Source organism: Aegilops tauschii, chromosome 4 (assembly GCF_002575655.3).
Source record: "Aegilops tauschii subsp. strangulata cultivar AL8/78 chromosome 4, Aet v6.0, whole genome shotgun sequence".
NCBI classification, from domain to species: domain Eukaryota; kingdom Viridiplantae; phylum Streptophyta; class Magnoliopsida; order Poales; family Poaceae; genus Aegilops; species Aegilops tauschii.
Window position 1 is genome coordinate 360,544,386 of NC_053038.3, and position 23,143 is coordinate 360,567,528.

Here is a 23,143-nt window from a genome sequence, read left to right on the forward strand (position 1 = left end):
CACACCCTCGGGCGCGGCCTGTTCGAATTTGGATTCCGCTGACCAGGTCGCCGCTCCCGCGCCTCCCGCCCCGCTAACCGCCAACAACCCGCCACCTGACACACATGCGCGCCTTCTGGAGGCTGCCCCATGCCCCCAGGGAGATTCCGAGACCGTGGCCTCTTCTGGCCTGCTCCTGCTTTGTGCGGCCCCACCGGAGATCGTGATTCGTCCCCTGGCCAATCCCGAGGCATGCGGCAACGGGCCGCCCACCTCGCCCCCGATGGACAGTTGGTCCTGACCGAACGCGTGGCGGGCCCCGCTAACCCTTCGGTCGGCCCCGCCATCGATCCCCAGGCCGTCCCCACCTCGAATCCTGCTGCACGTGATTCGCCTGCACCGATCCCGAGTGATCCGGAGCCCACGCTTCCTGTTTCCTCCCATGCAGGCACTCAGGGCTCGCCACATGGAGCGCATGGCGACGTTCAGCCCCTGGATGCGTTTGTTGAGTCCATCCAGCGGCCGGTTGCGCAGATTCTTCCGGCGCCTTCCTCCCGCAGCCGTAGGAAATAGCTGCCACCGAACTTCACGCCTCGGAGGAGCAGTCGGATCGCCAAGGCGGACTGCAGGCTCAGCTCCGAGCTCAAGGCCAAGAAACTGCTCCTGCGCCGCCTCGGGCTCGTCTCGGACGACGCCCCCATCTCTGCGGAAACCCTGGCGAAGTACGAGGGCCTCTTTCAGAGACCGCTAGCGCACGACGTGCTGCAGGCGTTTGCCGATCTCTTCGGCTGGCGCATCCCCGAGCTCCTCGACTCGCCCGCCTGCTCGCTCTCCCCCCCGCCTTGCGCTGTCGAGGCCTAGTGGCTGCTTAGGCCACCCCAGGACCCAAACGTTTCCTTATGGATCACAACCTCCGAATGGTATTTTGGAACGTGCGTGGCCTAAATACCCCGGCCAAGCGCACCGCCGTCCGCAGCGTGATCACCGCTGCTTCCCCATGTATCGTTTGCATTCAAGAAACAAAGATGATTTCCCTTTCGTCCTCGCTTGTCGCTGAGATGCTCGGCCCGTCCTTTTCCGAGTTCTTACTTCTTCCCACTGATGGGACACGTGGGGGCATCCTTCTTGCATGGCGCCCGGACATGATCGCGCTCTCCGATCCCTATCTTGGCGAGCACCACATCACCGCCTTGGCCTCCTCTCTTGATGGCGAGCATCACTGGTGGCTTACCGACATCTATGGCCTGCAAGGAGACGATGACAAGATTGCCTTCCTCGGCGACCTTAGCGAGGTCCGATCGTTGCGCGTCGGCCCTTGGATCCTTGGGGGTGATTTCAACATGATCGCCAAGGCGGCGGACAAGAACAACTCCCGGATCAACCACGTGTCATGTCTCGCTTCCGTCGCTTCCTCGCCGACGAGGAGCTGCGCGGTATCTACCTGCACGGGAGGCGGTACACTTGGTCGAGTGAGCGCGGCACTCCGACCCTCACGCGCATCGACAAGGCCCTCTGCAACTCAGCATGGGAGGCGCTTCACCCGCACTGCATGCTTCGCTGCCTCTCCTCCGCGGCTTCCGATCACGCGCCCCTTCTCCTTGACTGCACCGCGCACTCGCGTGGCACCAAAGGATTCCATTTTGAGAGATTCTGGTCGCGCACCGATGGCTACATGCAAGTCGTGCTCGAGGCGTGGGCTACCGGGATCGACGAGCCGGACCCTTTCCGCCGTTTAGTGGCGCGGCTTAAGACCACCACCCGGCGCCTCCAAAGCTGGAGCGCGAAGAAGATTGGCGACGTGTCTCAGCAGCTCTTGATTGCTCGCGAGCTGATTGCGCGCCTTTATGCGGCTCAGGATCTGCGACCACTCTCTCCGGCCGAGGCTTGGCTGCGTCGACGCCTCAAAGAGGCCTATCTTGGCCTCGCTTCGCTCGAGCGCTCTATCTCGCGCCAGCGTGTCAGACTCTCCTGGCTGCGGGACGGTGACGCGGGCCAGAAGTTCTTCCGCATGCATACCGCACACCGCAAGCAGAAGAACCATATTCTGGAGCTGCAGGTGGGAGAAACCTCCATCTCCGCCCCGGCTGCGCTCGCTGAGGCCGCCTACCAGCACTTCTCCGGAATTCTTGGAACGGCGGAGCCGCGCCCTTTCTCTATCGATCTCTCTGCGATCCATGCTCGCCCTTTCGACCTTTCCGGCCTCGACTCGCCTTTCTCTGAGGACGAAATATGGGCTGCTGTCAAGAGCCTGCCACTTGGGAAGGCGCCAGGCCCCTATGGATTTACCGCCGAGTTTCTCCGGAGTGCTTGGGACATGATCAAGCATGACATCTGCGCCGTCTTCGACAAGCTCTATGCATTCAATGGGCGTGGTTTCCAGTGGCTCAATGGGGCGCTCCTCACCCTTATCCCTAAGAAGCAGGATGCGGCATCCCTCTTTGACTATCGCCCTATCAGTCTCATTCATCTCATCGCAAAGCTGTTCGCGAAGGCGCTCTCTCTCCGGCTAGCGCCGCATTTGGGCAAGTTGGTTTCCACGAACCAAAGTGCGTTTATTGCCGGCCGAAGCATCCATGACAATTTCCTCCTCGTTCAACAAAAGGCTAGACTCCTCCACAACCTCAAGATGCCGCGGATGCTTCTCAAGCTCGACATCGCGAGAGCGTTAGACTCGGTGGCTTGGCCTTTTCTGCTCGACAAGCTCCGGCACCTCGGCTTTGGAAACCGCTGGTGCGAGTGGATCTCTATTCTGCTCTCCACCGCGTCCACGCGTGTGCTCGTCAATGGTGTCCCTGGGCCGCCAATCCTTCACGCTTGCGGGCTGCGGCAAGGGGACCCTGTTTCTCCGATGCTCTTCGTCATTGTCATCGACGTGCTGAACTCGCTTCTCAAGCGAGCCGTCGAGCGAGGCCTCCTCCAGCAACTGACCATGAGGCACCTGGCTTCGAGTGTCTCCCTCTATGCGGACGACGTTGTCATCTTATGCCACCCCGACACCCGCGACTTCCGCACCATTCGCCGTCTGCTCGACATCTTCGGCAAAGCTTCTGGGCTCCGCACAAACTTCGCCAAGTGCTCGGCCTCGCCCATCCGGTGCACCAAGGAGCACGTTGCCATGATCGAGGCTGAGATGGCATGCCCGATTGCCCACTTCCCGGTGAAGTACCTTGGCCTCCCGCTCTCCATCCACAAGCCCTCCACGATTGACCTCATGCCGCTTGTCGACAAGCTTGAGAAGAAGCTCTCCACTTGGCTTGGGTCCATGCTCTCCCTCGGAGATCGCCTCGCACTCTGTAGGCACGTCCTCTGCGCCATGCCCATCCACATCCTCGTCGCCATAGCCGTCAACAAGACTATCCTCGCTCGGGTTAACCGGATCATCCGAGGCTTCCTGTGGGTTGGCCGCAAGGATGCGCGAGGCGGGTAGTGTCGCGTCAATTGGGACCGAGTGTGCCGCCCCACCTCCCTCGGCGGCATGGGAATCCGCGACCTGCAGCGCGCTTGTATAGCCCTGCGCGCCAGATGGCCATGGCTCCAGCGCACCGATGCTTCGTGTCCCTGGAGTCAGCTTCACCTCCCTCACGACCCGGCAGCCGCGCAGATCTTCAGGGCCTCCACCATCTGGGAGGTGCGAGATGGTCGTACATGCAAGTTTTGGACGACTCCCTGGATCGAGGGCAAGGCCATCTCTGAGCTTGCGCCCCTGGTTTTCTCTATGGTCTCTCGGCGCCATCGCCGCGACCGGACGGTGGCTGAGGGCCTTCCCGGGCATGCATGGGTGCGAGACATCGCCGACGCGCTCGGCCCCGCCGCCCTTGTTCAGTACATCGACCTCTGGCGCGCTTTGCAGACCACAACCCTCGCGCCCGGGCATGATGTGCTGCACTGGAGATGGACGGAGTCCGGCGTCTACTCGGCCAAGTCCTGCTATCTTGCGCTCTTCCACGGCTCTATCACTGACGCATCATGGAAGCTTACCTGGAAGACATGGGCCCCCCTTCGCATCAAAGCCTTCATCTGGTTGGCCCTGCAGGATCGGTGCTGGACGGCTGATCGCCTCACCCGCCGTGGTTTACCTCACAACGACCGGTGCGTGTTTTGTGACCAGGCCACCGAGGACATGCACCATCTGTTCGTTGCTTGCCCTTTCTCCCGCAGAATTTGGCATGAGGTTCTCTCTTGGTGCAGATCGACTGCCACGATCCCAGGCCCTGACACGCCTTTTGCGGAATGGTGGATCGACGCATGCTCCACATCGCCCGCTGCTCTACGGAAGGGGCTAAACTCCATCATTGCCCTCACCGCCTGGGCAATCTGGAAACACCGGAATGGGTGTGTCTTCGACCAGCTGCACCCTCCACCGCTAGTCTGCTTCGGTCTATTCAGGAAGACGCTCGCCTATGGGCCAGCGCCGGCGCCAACGGCTTGGCGATCATGATCTCTGAGAGATAGGTTCTAGCTTGATGTATTGAGGACGAGCAGCCCCTACCCTAACTGCTCCAGCTACTTGAGCCCGCGCCGACTTGTGTACGCGTGGCCGCTGTAGCCACCACCCTTTGTATTTTTCACCCCTCCTATCAATGCAATGATACGTAATATTTGCGTATTTGCGAAAAAAAATAGGGTGCACAATAGCAAGCCTACTACTGAGCCAAGTCGACTTAATTTGCAATCTCCCTGTCACGTACTCACTCCATCCCATAATACAAAATCATTTTTTATACTATTTTAGTGTTAAAAATATTTTTATATTATGGAACGGTGGGAGTACATACAATTTGTTCTGTGATGCATAGTGTGCATCATCGACGCGTCGCTCTAACTTAGAAATCAAACGCAAAATCAAGGTTGGTGAGGGAGCGGCGGCCGCCGGCGGAAAGCCTCCGACAGTCACGTATGAGTTGGTGATTCATATACGTGGTGCAAGCGTCATGCTGAAGTAGTTATACCATACGAATATTAATTTGGTGTCTCACTTTTCATCATTTCTCGGACAAGGAGTATTTTCTCCCTTTTCGAAGAGAGAGTATTTTCTCTACATTTATTCTTTTGAAAGCAGCTTGCCAGGACGGAGGAGGTGCTTACGTCAGTACGGACGCCATGGTGACGCGCGCAGCTCGACCAGCTGATGCTTTGGAAGTGTCCAGGTTCTTTCTCCACCGGCCACACTCATTTCTCAACCCAAATAATCAATGATCTCCCTTTTTTTAATTAGCAGAGTCGCTCTTTCGAAGAGAGCGAGAGGAGGATTATCTTAACAGTATTGAATCAGTTTGATGTGCTACTAGCTTACTTAGGACCTGGCAGCCTCTCAATTTTCTCTATAAATACCAGTGCCTCCGTGTCTTCTCAATTTTCACCAGCCATAGTCATACAGCGACAATAAGGAGAGCAAATTAGAAGCACAGATCAAGGGGAAGAGAACTCCGCGGCTGATCAGCAATGGCGACCAAGATCTACATAGTGTAATGATCCGCCTTGGCTCAGTCTTCTTATTGCCCCGGCGGGTAGCAGATTGATCTGATTTCTGCAATTCCTTTATCATTTCTGCAGGTACTACTCGACCTGGGGACACGTCGCGACGCTGGCGGAGGAGATGAAGAAGGGCGCCGACTCCGTCCCCGGCGTCGAGGTCACCGTCTGGCGGGTGCCAGAGACGCTGCCAGAGGAGGTGCTCGGGAAGATGCACGCGGCGCCGGGGCGCGAGGACCACCCGGTCATCACGGCGAGCCAGCTGGCCGAGGCCGACGGCATCCTGTTCGGCTTCCCGACGCGGTTCGGCATGATGGCGGCGCAGATGAAGGCCTTCTTCGACTCCACCGGCGGCCTCTGGCAGGCACAGAGCCTCTCGGGCAAGCCCGCGGGCGTCTTCTTCGCGACGGGCACCCAGGGCGGCGGGCAGGAGACCACGGCTCTCACGGCCGTGACGCAGCTGACGCACCACGGCATGCTGTTCGTGCCGGTCGGGTACACGCACGGCGCCGGCATGTTCGCCATGGACGAGGTCAAGGGTGGCAGCCCGTACGGTGCCGGCACCTTCGCTGGAGCCGATGGCAGCAGGGTGCCCAGCGATGCCGAGCTCGCCCTCGCGGCGCACCAGGGCAAGTACTTTGCCGGCATCGCCAAGAAGCTCAAAGCCGTCTGAACTCCGATCACCAGCCGTGTCCCATGATTCATATCAACTACTCAATCATTACAAGATGATTTGACACATCATTTTCAGTGGAGCAGATTTACATAATTCTAGACAATTAAACTGTACTGCATTTAATTTCTTGTTTGGACAAATAATACAATTTCTTGTTCTGAGTGGAGCATTCGGTCTTGGTTTATTAGCCCCTTGTATTTAGGGTCTTATTTTGATCATAATTTTAACTAATAAAATATAAATTATATATAGCAAAAATAATATCATTGGAAGCTATGTTCAAATACGAATTCAACGATATAATTTTTGTGACATGCATTACATTTCGTTAGTTAAATCTATGATCAAATTTTGCTATAAAATACAAATGGAACCAATAAAACAGGACGGATGTAGTATATACTAGCATAAAAGTCGACAAAATATATTGTTTCTTTTGGTTGTGGTACGTAGGCCACGTGCCCACAGCCCGCGATTGGCCGCATCGCCGGCCACACGATTTCCTCATCGTCGGTCGTTAGATTGGATCTCACCATGTGTTGTCCTTCCCTCCCCTCGCATTGCCTACAAAGGAAAATTACCCTTCTCACTCCCGCACGAAGCGTTTACCTTAGTTGCTCACATTGTCGGTGCTGCCCCGTTGGCTCGCAGCACCCCGCTTGCATTTCGCGCCGCCGCCCTAGCACCACCTATCATCGCGACCATCGCTGCCTAGGTTGGTTTTGCAGCAGCGAAATGTGCCGTGGGCCTTGCAGCGGGCGCCCCCAACCTTGTAATACCTCTCGCCCCACTTTGTGTTCGCATACAAACACATCATTGTGTACTTTCGGCGTTGAATGGGGCCTCGTCAGGAGCGTGATACGCAAGATACGTTGGTGGACTTTTGAGCATCCGAAATCCACACACTTGGGAGGGATCCCGTAAGGGAGTGCGAAGGTTGTGGGTTGCCCTAAGTCGACTTGATTGCCCCTAGGGCCTCGAGGTTCACTGCTTTGCAACACAAAGAACAACGAAGAAACAGAAAAAATAAAAATGAGAAAGATCTAAAAATGTAAAGATAAAAAGTGGTAGGTTGGTTGATCGATTGTGTGCCGTTCCAATCCGACGCTACCTCTCATCTACATATACGAGGCGACGGGACTTCCCATGCAAGAAAAGGATTCCAAATCCGATCCAAATCTTTCTAAAATTAAGCTAACTCGGAATCTCGGATTTTAATATGGGTCTGAGAAAACATCTTGGTTTTTGGAACCCACATGCCACATATGATCTCATATGAAATGACCCAAAAGGAGAAGTTGTTTGCCTCAACAAGAGGAAGAACTTTCATGTTGAACTTGTTTCATCCGTGGCAATCATGAGTATTGAATAGCTCTCGTCATATAAAAGACATGTATGACACCATGTCTATAATTGCAATTGTATTTTAACTTTGGAGGTCACATATGAACTCAAACGGGGATGACCATAAAAGCAATGTTGTATGTTTCAACGATGCTGAAAACTTCATGTTGACCACCTTTTCGTTCAAGACAACCTTGGGGGACTGAATAACTAGCGCCATGTATCAAACATGGGTGTCTGGGGTCGGTCCCTAGATTTTGGTCATGGCCAGGTCTTGACTGTTTTGGACGTACAATTTTCATAATACCTTGGATTGAGATGATTCAAAAAGCAAAGTCGCTTGCCTCGATTATACAAAGAATGTTTATGTTGAACACTTCTTCATTTGAGCCCATTTTGAGGATATTATCATGCAAGCCTAAAGGCGGTGTCAACGCATGCACCTTTTTTTTTTGCAAAGCTAGTGTAACAAATAATAATTTGTGTCGACTTTGTTGTAAGGATGCTGTCAACACTCCGTCGACCATTTTATATACTAGATGATCCGTTGCGCCATTGATGCAGGGACCAACTACAATCGAGAAGTTAAATGTATTATTTGAAACATAAAAGTGAAAGTTAAGTAAACTAGTTGAAGAGACAGTTAAGTAAACTAATTGAAGAGACAAATTGCATTCATCAACACAAAGACGTTTCCCGTGAAGGTATGCAAGTGATTATATTTGTATTGTGTTTGTATCTACCATGTATGTTTAGCAACGATTGAAACCCATCTCCTTATTTCGCCGGCCAGAGCAACCCAACATCTGGGTCCATAAGAAGGTCGAGCCCCCCCCCCCCCCCCCCATGACTCTGGCTGCTTGGCGTGTAAGCCACACCTGCTCGTTGATCGTGCTCTTTTCTGGCCCGTGAATTGTCTGGTTGATTCACCGCTGCTTGTTGTGGTGCCAATTCATTTTGCGCCTGGTAAATATAGTTAATATGATGTTGGACGGTACCCAGACCGATGCAAGAACACAAGTCGTGCTAGTCCACACAGTGCCTCGTCCAGATAAATGCAAACACAGAGCGACACGTCTATAGGTAAGGCAAATGCAATTACGTGTTGTGGCTAATGGGATTAGACATCTCAATTGTTACATGGGCCGGCAAACGGTCATCATTACGACTCTCTTTCCAAGGACAACGACCGTCTCTTGGATCGACCGAGAGGAGGGGCGAGTACGTGGCAGACATATTGTTTCATGGTTCGTCACCTTCCTCCTTCCACTCCCTTCGCCACTGCTAGTAAATGAAGTCCTACTGCACTACCTACCCTACGCTCCCTCTCAAAACCACTCGCCAATGTCGTCCGACAATGGCATGCAGCAATTCAAATCGAAAGCCAATGTCACATGTCTGTGACAACATCGATGGGCTAGGCGAGACGTCTGTTCAAAGGGGACCGTCCAATCTAGCGGAGGCACGGGCGAACGCCATTAAGAGGCGTTGGATGGCTTCCGTTATAATGGAGCATGCACTGGAAAATCTCGTCGGCATGGAGCTCATGCCATGACGAAGCACCGTCGAACGCGGCTCCAAAACCCAACCCTCCAAGCGGGTGTTGCTGACATCGTTCTTCCTACGAGGGATGGATCTACCTCTCCATGATTGCCTATGCGGTTGTTAACGCTCAAAAGTGGCACAATCGTAAAAGTTGCTTTAAGCTATGTCAAGATTAATTCAAACTTATGATTGAAAGTCACCATGGGATGTCTTTCTTCGAGAAGATCAAGATTGATATGAAGGTGGTCTAAAACGGAGCTCGGATGCAAAAGTTATGACAAGTTCGAAGATGCTCATGTTGACACCAGATTAAATAATGGCTTGAAACACAATTAAGATGGCCTCAAATGGAAAAAGTATCAACATCAAAGTTGTGCGTCTCGTCGAAAGGGCTGATTTTGATATAAAAATTGTCCCAATCTGAGTTCATATGCAAAAGTTAGAGACGAGATGCACAACTTTGATGTTGAAACATTTTCCATTTGAGGCCACCTTAATTGTGTTTCAAGCCATTCTTTAATCTGGTGTCAACATGAGCATCTCCGAACTTGTCATAACTTTTGCATCCGAGCTCCGTTTTAGACCACCTTCATATCCATCTTGATCTTCTCGAAGAAAGACATCCCATGGTGACTTCTAATCATAAGTTTGAATTAATCTTGACATAGCTTAAAGCAACTTTTACGATTGTGCCACTTTTGAGCGTCAACAGCGGTCTCCTATTCTATTATAGTATTCAACTTCATCATATCTCTCCCAATGGCATACTACATTGTCTGCTTCGTTGCAATGTGCGAGTGCTTCTTAGGCATGCAGCCCTAGTTTGGCAGTGGAAAAACATTTTGGGGTGAAAGGGCGAAGGAATAGCCTTGAGCACAATCTGTGGGAGTGAAGTGGAGCTCATATTCAGCCCAAGCCATGATCCATTTATTTCAATATGGAATTAAGCGACCCAACAAACCGTGGGAGCAGGTGCTACTTGTGAGCTGCGTTGGGATTTTCTCGGAAGAGGAATGGTGAAGCAATATAGTAGCAGATAATATTTCCCTCAGCAGAGAACCAAAGTTATCGAAGCAATAGGAGAACCACACAAACAACCGTCGACAGTACCTACGCACACAAGAGCAAATACTTGCACCCCATGCTGGCAAGAGGGTTGTCAATCCCCTTGTACTCGTTAATTGCAAGGATCAAATGTGATAGTAGTAGATAGATAAATTGCAAAGTAAAATAAAAGTAAATAAATTGCAACAAGGTATTTTTAGTTTTACCAATATGATTAAAATAGACCCGGGGGCCATAGTTTTCACTAGAGGCATCTCTCTCATAAAAATGACATGCACTGGGTAGACAAATTATTGTTGGGCAATTGATAGAAAAGCGCGTAGTTATGACGTTATTCAGGGCATAATCATGTACATACGTATTATGTCCGTGACAAGTAGACCGACTCCTGGTCTGCATCTACTACTATTACTCCACTTCGAGAGCTCTTCTATGCTTGCCTCTCTATGTATTAAGTTCATGACAAATAGAGTAATGCATGAAGTATGATGACATAATATAGACAGAATAAAACCAAGCACATGATTGAATGCCATCATTTTCCCCTGAGCAGCAACGATACAAATACGTGCCTTGCAACCCCTTCTGTCACTAGGTGACAACACCGCAATATTGAACCTACTACTATGCACCACTTCCGCTGAAGATCTACTCATCAACTTGGCCAAAGAAAACTCATAGATCGAAAGCATTACATAGCTACAACAATCAAACATAATAAAGTTTAAAAAAGACTCAAGTACTTTCAATAAATAATATGATCATAAAACCACAATTCATCGAATCCCAACAAACGCACTATAAAAGAAGATTATATCGAATAGAACTCCGAAGAGAAGATTATATTGAAGATTAGAGAGAGAGAGAGAGAGAGCGCCATCTAGCTAATCATTATGGACCCATAGGTCCTATGGGAACTACTCACACATCATCGGAGGTGTAGCAAGGTTGATGTAGAAGCCCTCCGTGATCGATTCCCCCTTCGGCAGAGTACCCCTGAAGGCCTCCAGATGGGATTGCGGAAGAACGGAGACTTGCGGTAGTGGAAAAATTGTTTCAGTGGATGCTATGGGGGTTTCCCAATATTTGAGAATTTATAGCGCTGGAATTAGGTCAGACGGAGCCACATGGGGCCCACAAGACATCAGGACGCGCCTACCCCCCAGGGTGCACCATGTTGCCTTGTCGTCTCCTCGTAGGTCTTCTGGTCCCCGAAGCTTCTAGGGTCTCTTATGTCCAGAAAAAAATCATCACAAGTTTCGTCCTGTTTGGATCGTTCGGTATAGTTTTTCTGTAAAACCAAAAACAAGCAGAAAACAACAACTGGCAGTGGGCACTAGGTTAATAGGTTACTCCCCAAAAATGATATAAAATTGCATATAATGTATACAAAATTGATAATATAATAGCATGAAACAATCAAAAATTATAGATACGTTGGAGATGTATCAGCAGGCCTGGTTTTACTGCGACGATGTTCCACCTAAAGTCGATGTTCCCGGCCTACGTCCATCCTGGATTGTAGGGTCCTCTGAAGCCGAGCTAGTAGATGTAAATGTCCTTCAACAACAGGTCGAGAAACTAAAAGTCGATGGCCTTACCAACGTTCGTATCCTTGAGGCAAGGGTGCACCCAATGTACGATTACACTGGGCCCAACGATCCATGCCGGAAGATAATGAGCAACTACTAATGCAACAAGTTCGCCAGCTTGGTGAATGACAACACCACGAACATGCCTCTAGGGACCTCCGTTGTTCCATACAGCCACATGAACCAACATTTGAATGTAGGCATCCAACACCAATTTAATTATTCATTCGTTCTTGCTCATGATACTAACCACCTATTCGGCTTTCGTTTCAATGACATGGTTTCAAAGACCTTATCTCAATGCCGTCGCTTTCGGAGACGCGAGTTGTTTTGGAAGCCGACAAAGAATAGACATGCACCTCACCGGTGCCGCAGACGGCAACAAGGGGCTACTTATAGTGACAAGGACGGACATGATCGTAGTAACAGTGGCGAAGAGGACAATGACCCTTTAATCATCAGACCTCATAAAAAGGGGACCCGAGAAGAGAGACCATCCAACTAGGAAGGAAATGCGATAGAGTTGGAGGCCCACAACTGCAAGAAGCTACGAAATCATACCCACATCAGCTTGAACAACACGTTGACGCCAGCGCAGGAAACTATTGATTTGCCTCCACCTCCATCCTCCACCCCTAATGCGTTGATGGTGATAAGGAAAATGTGCCCTAAAGCCGAGACGATTCCAACAGGATATGAGTAAGTTATCTAAAGTTATGCTATTTTCTATGTTTCTGCTTTTTGTATTATATGTTCAACCCGAATCCTCTTTTCCTATTCCATTGGTGTTTCCACTCTTTCCCCGTGCAATATGGGTGTACTCGCCGGGCTCTACCGTACAGTTAGCTTCAGTCATGGTTGTTAGTCGAGTACGCACAGGAGGGCCAAGCAGCGGGAAGGAGAGAGGTAGAATTAGGAAAGTAACAGAAACTTTTGACCTTTACAATTTTCACACAAAATAGGCCACAATAATAGTCCTGAAGAACAAGGCATGTATGCATGGTTGGCCATAGATCTTCCATTTCCTACAACTACACGTCCTACTTGCGGAATCCACTCGACACCTCCATTCCCTATTTTTACTCTTAGTATATATCACCTCAGCCACATAGGTCGATCGTCTAATACATTTCATCTTCAATCCTCTTGCTTTGACATGCAATGCCGTAATAACTGATGGGAGCATGACATGGCCAGTATATTGTATATCTACAATTCTTTTACTCAAATCCATCTTTATCATTACCATCTGCCTAATCTTGTCAAATGCCATGATGTGATTCCATTTAGTCATGCACCAAATAATTTCCAGCATACAACACTCTCAAGTGGTGCTCATGTGTCCTCAAAAAACATGTGTATCATGCTATCTATAGGTTCCTCTCATAAACTCCCCCTAAATTTCTTTTTCAAATTAGCTACAAGGTGTCACATACATTCCCTATGCTCCACTCCAGGGAACACCACATCAACTTGATTCTCTAAACTCTTGCAGGCATCTGTGTGCGTAACCAATCCTAGTGGATGGTTTATAATGTTGCGCAAATTCTGTAAAAATCAGATCCAGCTATCTTCCGACTCTATCTCCAATGCACCAAAGGCAATTGGAAAAAGCCAGTTGTGTACGTCAACTGCCCAAGCAACTACTCCTTTAAATCTTTCATTCATGGAAGTAGCCTTCATAATTAGATAGGGCATGCAACCATCTAGAAACCCCTGCCAAGAAGCCTTGAAACACGCAAAATCCCTTCTAAAGCATTCCTTCCTTTATGTTCCATCTACACAATATGCTTGTCAATATCTAACACATATCCTGGACTTGCCATCTCACCCTCAGCTTTGTAGGTGTACAACAGCTTAAAACTTTCGTCCCATTGACCATTAGTCTTGTCAAGAGTCGTTAGTCTAAGGCATGAATAAGGAAGAAAGCATAGGATGGCAGGTTGCCATTTGACTCCCGTCCTGGGATTAGACGGTGATGGAGGTGCTAAAGGCTTGAATCTGGTCTCGTCTCCCCCCGCGAGCTAGGCTAGGGTTCCTCCCCCCTCCGCCCCCTCCCCCCGCCGCCAGCCGCCGGCCGCCCCTTCCCACCGCCGCCAGCCGCCGACCGCGTGCGCCCCGCCTCCCTCTCCCCCACCTCCTCCTCCGCGTTCCCGTCCGCTCGCTCCCCCCCACGGGCGACGGGCTGGCCCCTGCCGCTCCCTCCCCTCCGCCCCCCCTCCCCGTCCCTCTCTCTCCCCGGCGCCGCCGGCTTGGTCCGCCAGGCCCTGCCCGCGCGGCGCTGGTGGCGGCGGGCCGTTCCTTCCCCACGTGCTCATGGGGGGCGGGGGCCTCTCGATGGCGGTGGTGTGGCTCGGCGGTGGGATTCCGGCGGGCTTCGAGGTCCTTGGTGCGGCGACGCGGCCGTTGGCTGCGAGACGGCGTGGCGGTGCCGGTGGCCGGCGGCGCCCTAGATCTGGGCCCTTTCAGGCTCCATTTGGGCTAGGGCGGGCCGGCGACTCGGTGCGCGGCGACGCTGCTCCCTGGTTGGTGGCGAGGAGGCGGTGGCGTCTTCGTCGGCCGGCGAGCTGCAGCGTGACGGCAGGGGTTGTTCGGACCCTTTTGGGTCCGGCTGGGCCTCGGCGCCTGGCAGGCCCCTTGTCCTTGCGTCCGGTCGGCTCCGCGGCGGCGGTGGTGGTTGTCCCCTCATGTCGGCGATGTTGCGGATGCCCCCGAACCCACTATCTCTTCTCCCATCCTCCAGGTCTCGTGTCGGTGACCTCAGGGGACGGCGAAGTTGATTCGGTGACCGTGGTGGCACATGTTGGTGGGCGGCGTGATGGGTGGTGCACTATGGTTCGTCTGGGGAGGCGGTGGGGGTTTGGGTTGGGAGAATCTCTGGCGGCTCATCCGGCCCCGACGCGGCAACGCCTGTGGGTGCCGCCGGACCTTCCCGAAGGGCGGTGGGTACACCCTCCCCCCACTGCCCCCCCCCCCCCGCGTACCGGGGGAAACCCTAGGACTAGTCCGGGCAACAGCGGCGTCGTCGTCGCCTCCTTCTTGAAGGTGTTGCTTGGTACACGGCGCTTCGGAGTGCTGGGAGCGTGGTGGTACTTCTCCGGAGGGTGCAACGGTTGCCGGTCATCTTTGTTTCGTTGATCTGCCGTTGTTGGCATTTGTTTCTCCTTCTTTTTTCTCTGTCTTTCTTTGGGCTTGTTTGTGCTGCGGCCCCAGCACCTATCGTTGGCTGTATCGGTGGGTGCTTTGTAATACAAAGCGGGGGAACCCTTTTTCGTAAAAAGAAAGCATAGGATGTGTCAGAATGGACAAGGAGGTTTTGCTTGCCTAATGTCCACGCTTGGTAGATGATTAGTCCTTGCTCATATCTCACGTCATCCCTGGATCCTATTCGCGAAGAAGCAAAACACTAAAAATTGATCAACAAATGGCTCTTATACTATGGTAAAGATCCAACATGCTCATGATATGCAATGACACGACCTGGCATGGATGAGGTGCACATGATCAAATACAATTACTAAACAAGTTAAGTGAAGTGTGATTGCAACTAAAATGCAATATAACTAAACCCCACATTCAAAGGAAAGGGTTCAATCTTGTTTAGTTACTCAAATCGCTTTAAATGTTGTTAACATGGATGAACATAACATAAGATGGTTACGGATATAAGTCAAAACTAAGCTAAAAATTTGGATAGAGAAGGAAGCATTATATACGAAAATGCATATGAGCACTTGCGGGCTACCTCCATGAAATGCCTCCATGATATCTCAGCATTCAATATGCATAGGGATTTGCACCGCTATATCAGCATATTTGTATTGGGATGGCCGTTTTGGCTCTAGGGTGCATATGCTCTCGTATCAATAGTAAATTCAAAATAAATATTTAAAAAATCCAATTTTTTGTGGAGATGTTCTTGTTAGTGTAACAAGCATGCATGACAATTTTCATGTGAAACTTGATAGCAGTGCTTCGTCGGTGAAAAAAACAAAAATACGTGTAACATTTGGCGTTTGACTTTTTTTTTGGCTCATGCCAAACTTCTTAATCTCCCCCTTAAGATTTGTAGGTAGCATTTGAGTGTGGCAATCAACCCATGTATTTTTTTCAATTTTTTTGACATTTGCACACAAAAAATTGGTGTGCAAGAGCATATGCTCTCAAGAGCCGAATTGGATTTCCGGCTTGTATTCTTTGTTATAGTTAGGTCTATCTTTTCTTGTTTACGTAGTATAAGGAGGCATTCTCTGCACAAACAGCCCCTCCGCTCGCCAACTCATCCCCATGCTCACGTGTCAGCCCCCAACAACTAACAATGACATCATCGTTAAATCGTGAATGACAAGCAAGCGGATTTTTGTTGAAACCACGGTTTTGAATCATGCGACGTCTAATATTCAGTTTGTACCAAGTTTTTAAACTGCAATATTATTCAACTTTACAAATATTTTTCACAAGTTTATGTATTTTTATCAGTTTTAAAACTGTAATATCGGACCAACTTTAAATATAAATTTATGTTTAATGCATTTAATAATTTCCAAAATTTAGTAAATGTGAGATCAAATATATTTCCATAAAGTTATGTGTCTTCTTTAAAAACTGAGAATCGCATCATGGGATAATTAAAATAAATAGAGGATTTCATTAGTGTTAAAACTTCAAATAAAAAAAGAATGAGAATTCCAATATTGTAATTCTTGGAAAATTGGTAGAAATTCCACGAAATTACGTCTTTCTATTTTTTATTTCTAGTGAAATCCCGAGAACTTCTTGATAATAATTCTAGGAGATTTATTTATACTAATCCAAGGACTTTTTCTTCTATAAAAAGCTATCTTATTAGCTTTCTTTATTAAAATATTCTTGCGAGAGCGACCCCAGGTTCGTTATTACTGATGTTGCCTGCTGATTTATCAATGCAGCCACATGTAACTGTTTCTCTTCATGGTCCAACAAAGAACAAAGATGAATTAACACTAATTACGTTGCATGCATTCGTTTGTTTTCATTTATTAAACCATGGTATACTGTGAGCTCCAACACATTTGTTAGGGCATGGCCAACGCTCCACTCTGGATGGGTGCCTCGGTCCTCCACGTCGGATTTGATGGTCCAGAAAGGCTGCCTCTTCCCTAACTAAAAGTTGTTTCAACTCTCTCATGACCAATGCCATGGCAGGCCTCGCTCGCTTTAGCGCTTTTGCGGTTTGGAAATTGAGAAAGAGAAACTTAGGCTGGCCATAGTGAGGGTAACATAAGTAGTATCATGCACTTGGGACTCGCAAACGTGCTTATGTGGGAGCCAGTTAAAGAAGAGAGATGGTTATAGTAACATAGGTAGATACCGTAACATAATAAATGTGATGCTACTATGTGTCATGCATGGCAATAAATGAGATCATCTATGATACTGATCTATAATACTATGCACTATGGATGTAATATTATACACTAGTATCATATACATGATACTAGTATATGATACTCCCCACTATGACCAGCCTTAGGTTCAACCACAAGGGAGGCTGCAGCGTTGTACTGTTTTTATTTCACACTGATTTAAGCTTCGAAAATTTATGTGGAAGCTGGGGCACCTGTATAGTTCTGCCCCCATAGCTCTTGCCCTTACATAGTACTCCCTCCATTTTTTTACTCCGCATATAAAATTTGGTCAAAGTCAAACAACATAAAGTTTGACCAAATTTATATCAAAAAATATGAACATCTACAATACTAAAACTATATAGTATGAAAATGCATTTCATGGTGCATCTGATAATATGGATTTCATATTGTAAATGTTGATATTTTTTAATATAAAGTTGGTTAAACTTTATAAAGCTTGACTTTGACCAAACCTTATATGCAGACTAAACAGAAACGGAGGGAGTAACTATCTGACATTATTTCTCTGTCAACACGCCATGCATGGACACAAAGTCAATATGTGCATTAACTTCTGGCATGTAACATCATGTCCTATGATCTACACTCATTAGACTACCCACAGTCGAAGTAATATAGATGGTAACATCACACATCTTTAGGCAAACAGATGATGTGGCGAGTAATTAATGAGGGAAGAGGGGCATGTAGTAACATAGCTAGTTACTGTAACATCACATATGCCAAGACATGATGAGTCTACAATTTAATAAATAAAATGTTGCATGACACCATACATATGTTACTCCCCACTATAGAGATATTAAATATAGACTAGTAACATATGCATGTTACTACTCTAAGTTACTACCCTATGACTAGTCTTAACTCATCAATACTTCTCTACAGTGCCATGTGATTTGTTTGTATTAAAATTGTATTGGCTCAATAGGAAACCTAAGAGCGATTTCAGTTCACATCCCAATGTACATCGATTGTGGTTTAGATTACAGGCGCCTCCATGTGCTATGCGGCAACGTCAGCGTTATATAAAGCATTTCAAACATATATAATGAAAAGGGCTCATGAATTTCATTTTAGTTGATGCAAATATGCATGTAAGTAACCTATTACTCCCTTCGTTCTAGAATATAGTGCGCTCGTGCTTTCCGAGGTTCAACTTTAACCATAAATTTAACCAACGTGACCGACTGCGGCGGGAGCAAAAATTATATAATTAAAAACTTCTTTTGAAAACGAATTCATTGATAGAACTTTTGCACCCGCCGCAGTCGGTTTCGTTGGTTAAATTTATGATCAAAGTTAAAGCACGAAAACCGAGGACACGCTATATTTTGAAATGGAGGGATTTATGGTCAAAGTTAAATTTATGCATCATGTTGATCAAAACAACATATTTAATTAATTAATTATGAGGTAGGATTAATTATTATTAATTAGGTATGTTAATTAATCTGTTTTTGGCGTGGATGTTAATTAATCTGTTAATGCTAATTACATAGTAAAAACAAGTTAAACAAGTCAAACGTGGATACAAATGGCATAATTATGATCTACACATTTTATAATCAAGTTTCATGTAAAACATTTTACAGTCCGATGTTGATTTTACATACTTTATTTATGCATATGCAAGCCTTCCGGTCATTTCTCCAAATGAAGAATAAAACGGAGCTAACTAGCTAACAGCCCGGCCTCCAGAGCATAGCCCACGACGTTAAGCGCTCGGCATCTACGCGATGCCCACGGGCGAGGTTTAACGGGATGGTTAACTGGGCCGACGCCCAGCAGGCGAGGGAAGGCTAACTCGGGGGCCGGCTGAAGACGCGAGGCAGTCCGCGTCGGCGAGGAGGAGCGGCAGTGGGTAGGATTTTCGTTTTGGCGATGATGGTCAGCTGTCGCATCGCCGGAAGGGCTCATCAAGACCTCGCTAAAGGCGGGGTGCCACGGTTGGAAAAGAAGATGGGGAAGATGACTTAAGAGGAGGAAGATAAAAGGAGAGTCGCCTTGGAATTCAATCCTTTTTCTTTTTATTCTGGTCTGGGTATCTTATTCCACTCCTTGGAAGTTACATACTACGAGTACATCACAGTTTATGCTTCAATACATGTGCTGCGCAAAGCACGCCATGTAACAACTAGCTTAGCAGTTAGCCTCCGCCGGTGCCTGTGACGCCCAGGTCCGGCTTGCCGTCCTCCGCGCCGGCGCCGAACACCGGGCCGCCCTTCCCAGAGGCGTCCTCGACCTTCTCCTCGAGCATCTTCACCGGTAACCCATGCTCGTCCTTGCTCGACCGTAGCTCTGTCCTTGGCGACTGCTGCTGCTGGCACTCCTCCGCGCCGTCGGGAGCTGCCGCCGACCTGTACGTGGTCGCCGTGAAAGCTCCCTTGGGCTGTGCGCCTTGGGCTCCAGACATGGCAATTTGATGGTGCTGGGCTGTGGGTTTGGGTTGGACTTTGGCGTTCCGTCTTAGAGCTGGCACCCGGCTTCTTAAACTAGGACGTGATCTGTGGCTACGTGTCAGTGCCACCTACTGAGAATTCGGTCTGAGGAGCCGCTGAACCTTCCACAGTCCACGCGTGTCACCGAGAAGAAGGCACGATCTGAAACGTGGAGAGAAGAGTCCAGAATACTGCATGCATGCGCGCCACCTCCCAAGCTGCCGACGGCGCGGCGATTCCGGGCCGCATTAAAAGGCAAACCACAGGCGAGAGCTGAGCGCCAGTAATCGAGAGAGCCAAGGAAGACGCAACACGGCTCAAGGCAAACACCGAGCCATCTCAAAGTGGTTAGCAGTAGCACCCGTACCCACGGAAGGGACGAGCCATGGCGTCTGGGGCGGTGAGACCTAAGCTCGCGTACATCGTGTGTTACGTCAAAGACGTGCCCAAGTCGGCCGCCTTCTACGCCGACGCCTTCGGCTACAGCGTCCGCCGCGTCGACGACTCTCACAAGTAATCCCCATCACCATTTGCGCCTAGGCCTACCTTAGCTGCCTGCCGGGCCAGCTTGACATGTGTGTGTATCGTCTGTTCTGCGCGCAGGTGGGCGGAGCTGGACACCGGCTCGACGACCATCGCGTTCACGCCGCTGCACCAGAGGGAGACGGACGCACTCACGGGCGAGGTGCAGCTGCCCAAGTCGCCCCGCGAGCGAGGGCCCGTGGAGATCTGCTTCGACTACGACGACGTCGACGCCGCGTACCGGCGGGCCGTGGAGAACGGGGCGGTGCCGGTGAGCGCGCCGGAGCAGAAAAACTGGGGGCAGAAGGTCGGCTACGTCAGGGACTGTGACGGGATCACCGTGCGCCTTGGGAGCCACGTCCGCGAGTAGTGGCATCCTTGCTCGTGTCTGTCTACTGTAATGACTAGTAATGCTACTGTCGATAGCAAATAATAAATCGCCGTGTCCAGTGACAGCAAGTTATCTAATGTTTCCACGCACCGCCGCCGGCAAAAATACGTACAAGTTACCCAGCCTAGTCGGTTGGTCTTGTTGGTTGCTCTGCAGTAGTGCAGTCTACACTCTGCAGCCGTTCGCTGTGCCCTTTGAGGCTCCGAGGCCATGACCGGAGGCCACTCCTCGCGGCAATTCTGCCGCCGTGTAGCCTAGCCGGTACTCTGCAGGATCGTCACGAACTGGCGATCGCCTGTACCGTTGTGCAAGCGGCGCTGCGTGATCCCTGACCGGAATAACGTATGGCTCTATTCTCTGAAAAATTGATCGTGAGGTGCGTGATCCCTGACCGAAATAGCGTATGGCTCAGAAGATTCTAACAAATTCGTTCGTGGGCTATGAGAAAGATGATGTGACTTGAGAAATCTTCTTAAAATTTTGTTGTTGCGGGCTGTTGTGAGCTATGAGAAAAGCTGATGTAAGCCGAGAAATCACTATGAGAAAGATGATGTGACTCAAGAAATTTTCTGAAAAATTTGTTGTGAGCTATGAGAAAGCTGAGTTCTGTAAAATTATTCTGACTGCGAGGAAGCTGATGTGAGCTAAGGACTCTTTTGAAAAAAAATGTTGCGAGCTGCGAGAAAGAAAAAAATATTCTGACTGTGAGGAAGCTGATGTGAGCTAAGAGCTCTTTTGAAAAAAATGTGGTGAGCTGTGAGAAAGCTGATGTGAGCTAAGAGCTCTTTTGATAAAATTGTTGTGAGTTGTGAAGAAGCTAATGTGAGCCGAGAATTGCGGAGAAAAAACTGAAAGTTAGTTGATTGAGAAATTTGTGAAACTGTGGATTAGATAGAAATTGTATGTAATGTTCCTAGGGCTGAGAGAATGTTTGTATAGTAATTGACTGTAAAACAGCGATTGTAGTACACATTGGAAGGCAATTCAACGACCATTTAGAAAGAAAAATTATGATAATGTGGATAGTTCATATAGTTAACCAATAGACATTTCAACTATTATTAATCCGGTAATACTATTATAAAAGACATGGACCAGACAGAATACATACTGGTCACATGATGATGGTCTCCACCAACATAGCTAAATTATCCTCACTAAAAAATAAGACACCAACATAGCTAAATTATCCTCACTAAAAAATAAGACACATCCGTGACATTTTGGCCCGAATTTCTGTCATGGATGTGACACTTTCATGACGATAATTGTGACAAAAACACATATTCTCATAAATATGATGGGCTCCTGCTTCTATGATAAAAAATTATGACAAAAAGAGTTTTTTGTTCTGAGGGGACGGAGGCGCATCTGCATAACATTCTTTGGGTCTTGCTAAAAATGACATGAATTTGCAACCATATTGTACTTAATTTACATCATAGAAACATTATATAGGTATGTCATATGACGTTTGACTTCATATATTGTTTAAATAGTGTTTGCTGTTTATCAACTACTGACTGGTTGAAATAAAAAGTACTTATAATGCATCCGTAACTTAATACAAAATGTCTTATATTAAATAAAAGTGGTATAAATTTACATTACATCTAGAGATGCTTCTTGTGGAATGTACTTCTATTCTTGCATGTGTTACCATGTAACCTAAAACAATTATGTTATCTAATTCAATATAGCTTATGCACTCAATACTGAAATGACGAACAAAGATAAGCTATCGAATCAACATCAGATATGTACTGGAATAATTATTTTAAGTTTTCCTTTTTGAAAACAATTTATATTTAAGATTTTTCAACGGCTAATAATATAATTTTGTGTTCATAATGCACAACATAAGGTTCCAGAATAGGGTTGTTGTTCAAATGAAGCTGGCCAACTAAAGAACATGACCGCAAAATATGAGATTAATACTGTTTTGGTTGCAATGAACAACCTCTGTAACAAAAAATAATAAGTATAGACAATTTAATATCTTTATTCTTCTCTGTTGTCAATAGTATGATGAACCAATACAAGAGATGGCCTATCATATTACACATAGCTGTTATACTTGTGGGAAACCAGGAGGTCCTTGCATGTCGATGAACATGAACAAACATTATTTTAGCGTGCCGATGGTCAATACATATAGAAAGTTTCTGGTATACAACGTTGAAGCTTTTACTTTAAATATATGATGACTGTTCTAATATATTTGTTATAGACGATGCCTTGGTATATGAGAAAAAGGAGTAACAGCTTGGCTGAATACAACATAAGAATTGAAGATATATATCAGAGACAGTACAAACTTAATATTATAAAACCTTCTGCGATGACATTTCTATGTGGAGAAGGTTGGGAAAAATTTATGACTAGTCATGATTGTTGGGAATCGTTGCATGGAAAAACAAAAAAAAAATTCTACGCACACGCAGTGATCTACCCATGGAGATGCATAGCAACGAGGGGAAGAGTGTGTCTACGTACCCTCGTAGACTGTAAGCGGAAGCATTTCTCAACGCGGTTGATGTAGTCGAACTTATTCGCGCTTCAATCGATCAAGTACCGAACGCACGACACCTCCGCGTTCTACACACGTTCAGCTCGGTGACGTCCCTCGCCTTCTTGATCCAGCAAGACGTTGAGGTAGTAGATGTGTACCGTCAGCACGACGGCGTGGTGACGGTGATGGTGAA

At 48.2% G+C, this 23,143-nt stretch overlaps 3 protein-coding genes across 3 annotated transcripts; 2 read left to right on the forward strand and 1 right to left on the reverse strand.

Annotated features, from left to right (window-relative positions):
• Positions 1-5,151: 5,151 nt before the first annotated feature.
• Positions 5,152-6,293, forward strand: LOC109736733 (quinone-oxidoreductase QR2). The gene is made up of 2 exons (XM_020295942.4): positions 5,152-5,444; positions 5,533-6,293. The coding sequence occupies exons 1-2, from the start codon at positions 5,422-5,424 to the stop codon at positions 6,122-6,124; spliced, it is 615 nt and encodes a 204-aa protein (XP_020151531.1). The 5' UTR covers positions 5,152-5,421; the 3' UTR covers positions 6,125-6,293.
• Positions 6,294-19,091: 12,798 nt separating this feature from the next.
• LOC109736736 (uncharacterized) lies at positions 19,092-19,553 on the reverse strand. The gene has a single exon (XM_020295944.4). The coding sequence runs from the start codon at positions 19,498-19,500 to the stop codon at positions 19,234-19,236; it is 267 nt and encodes an 88-aa protein (XP_020151533.1). The 5' UTR covers positions 19,501-19,553; the 3' UTR covers positions 19,092-19,233.
• Positions 19,554-19,794: 241 nt separating this feature from the next.
• Positions 19,795-20,515, forward strand: LOC109736737 (uncharacterized). Its single transcript, XM_020295945.2, has 2 exons — positions 19,795-20,038; positions 20,129-20,515. The coding sequence occupies exons 1-2, from the start codon at positions 19,911-19,913 to the stop codon at positions 20,415-20,417; spliced, it is 417 nt and encodes a 138-aa protein (XP_020151534.1). The 5' UTR covers positions 19,795-19,910; the 3' UTR covers positions 20,418-20,515.
• The last annotated feature ends 2,628 nt before the right edge of the window (positions 20,516-23,143 follow it).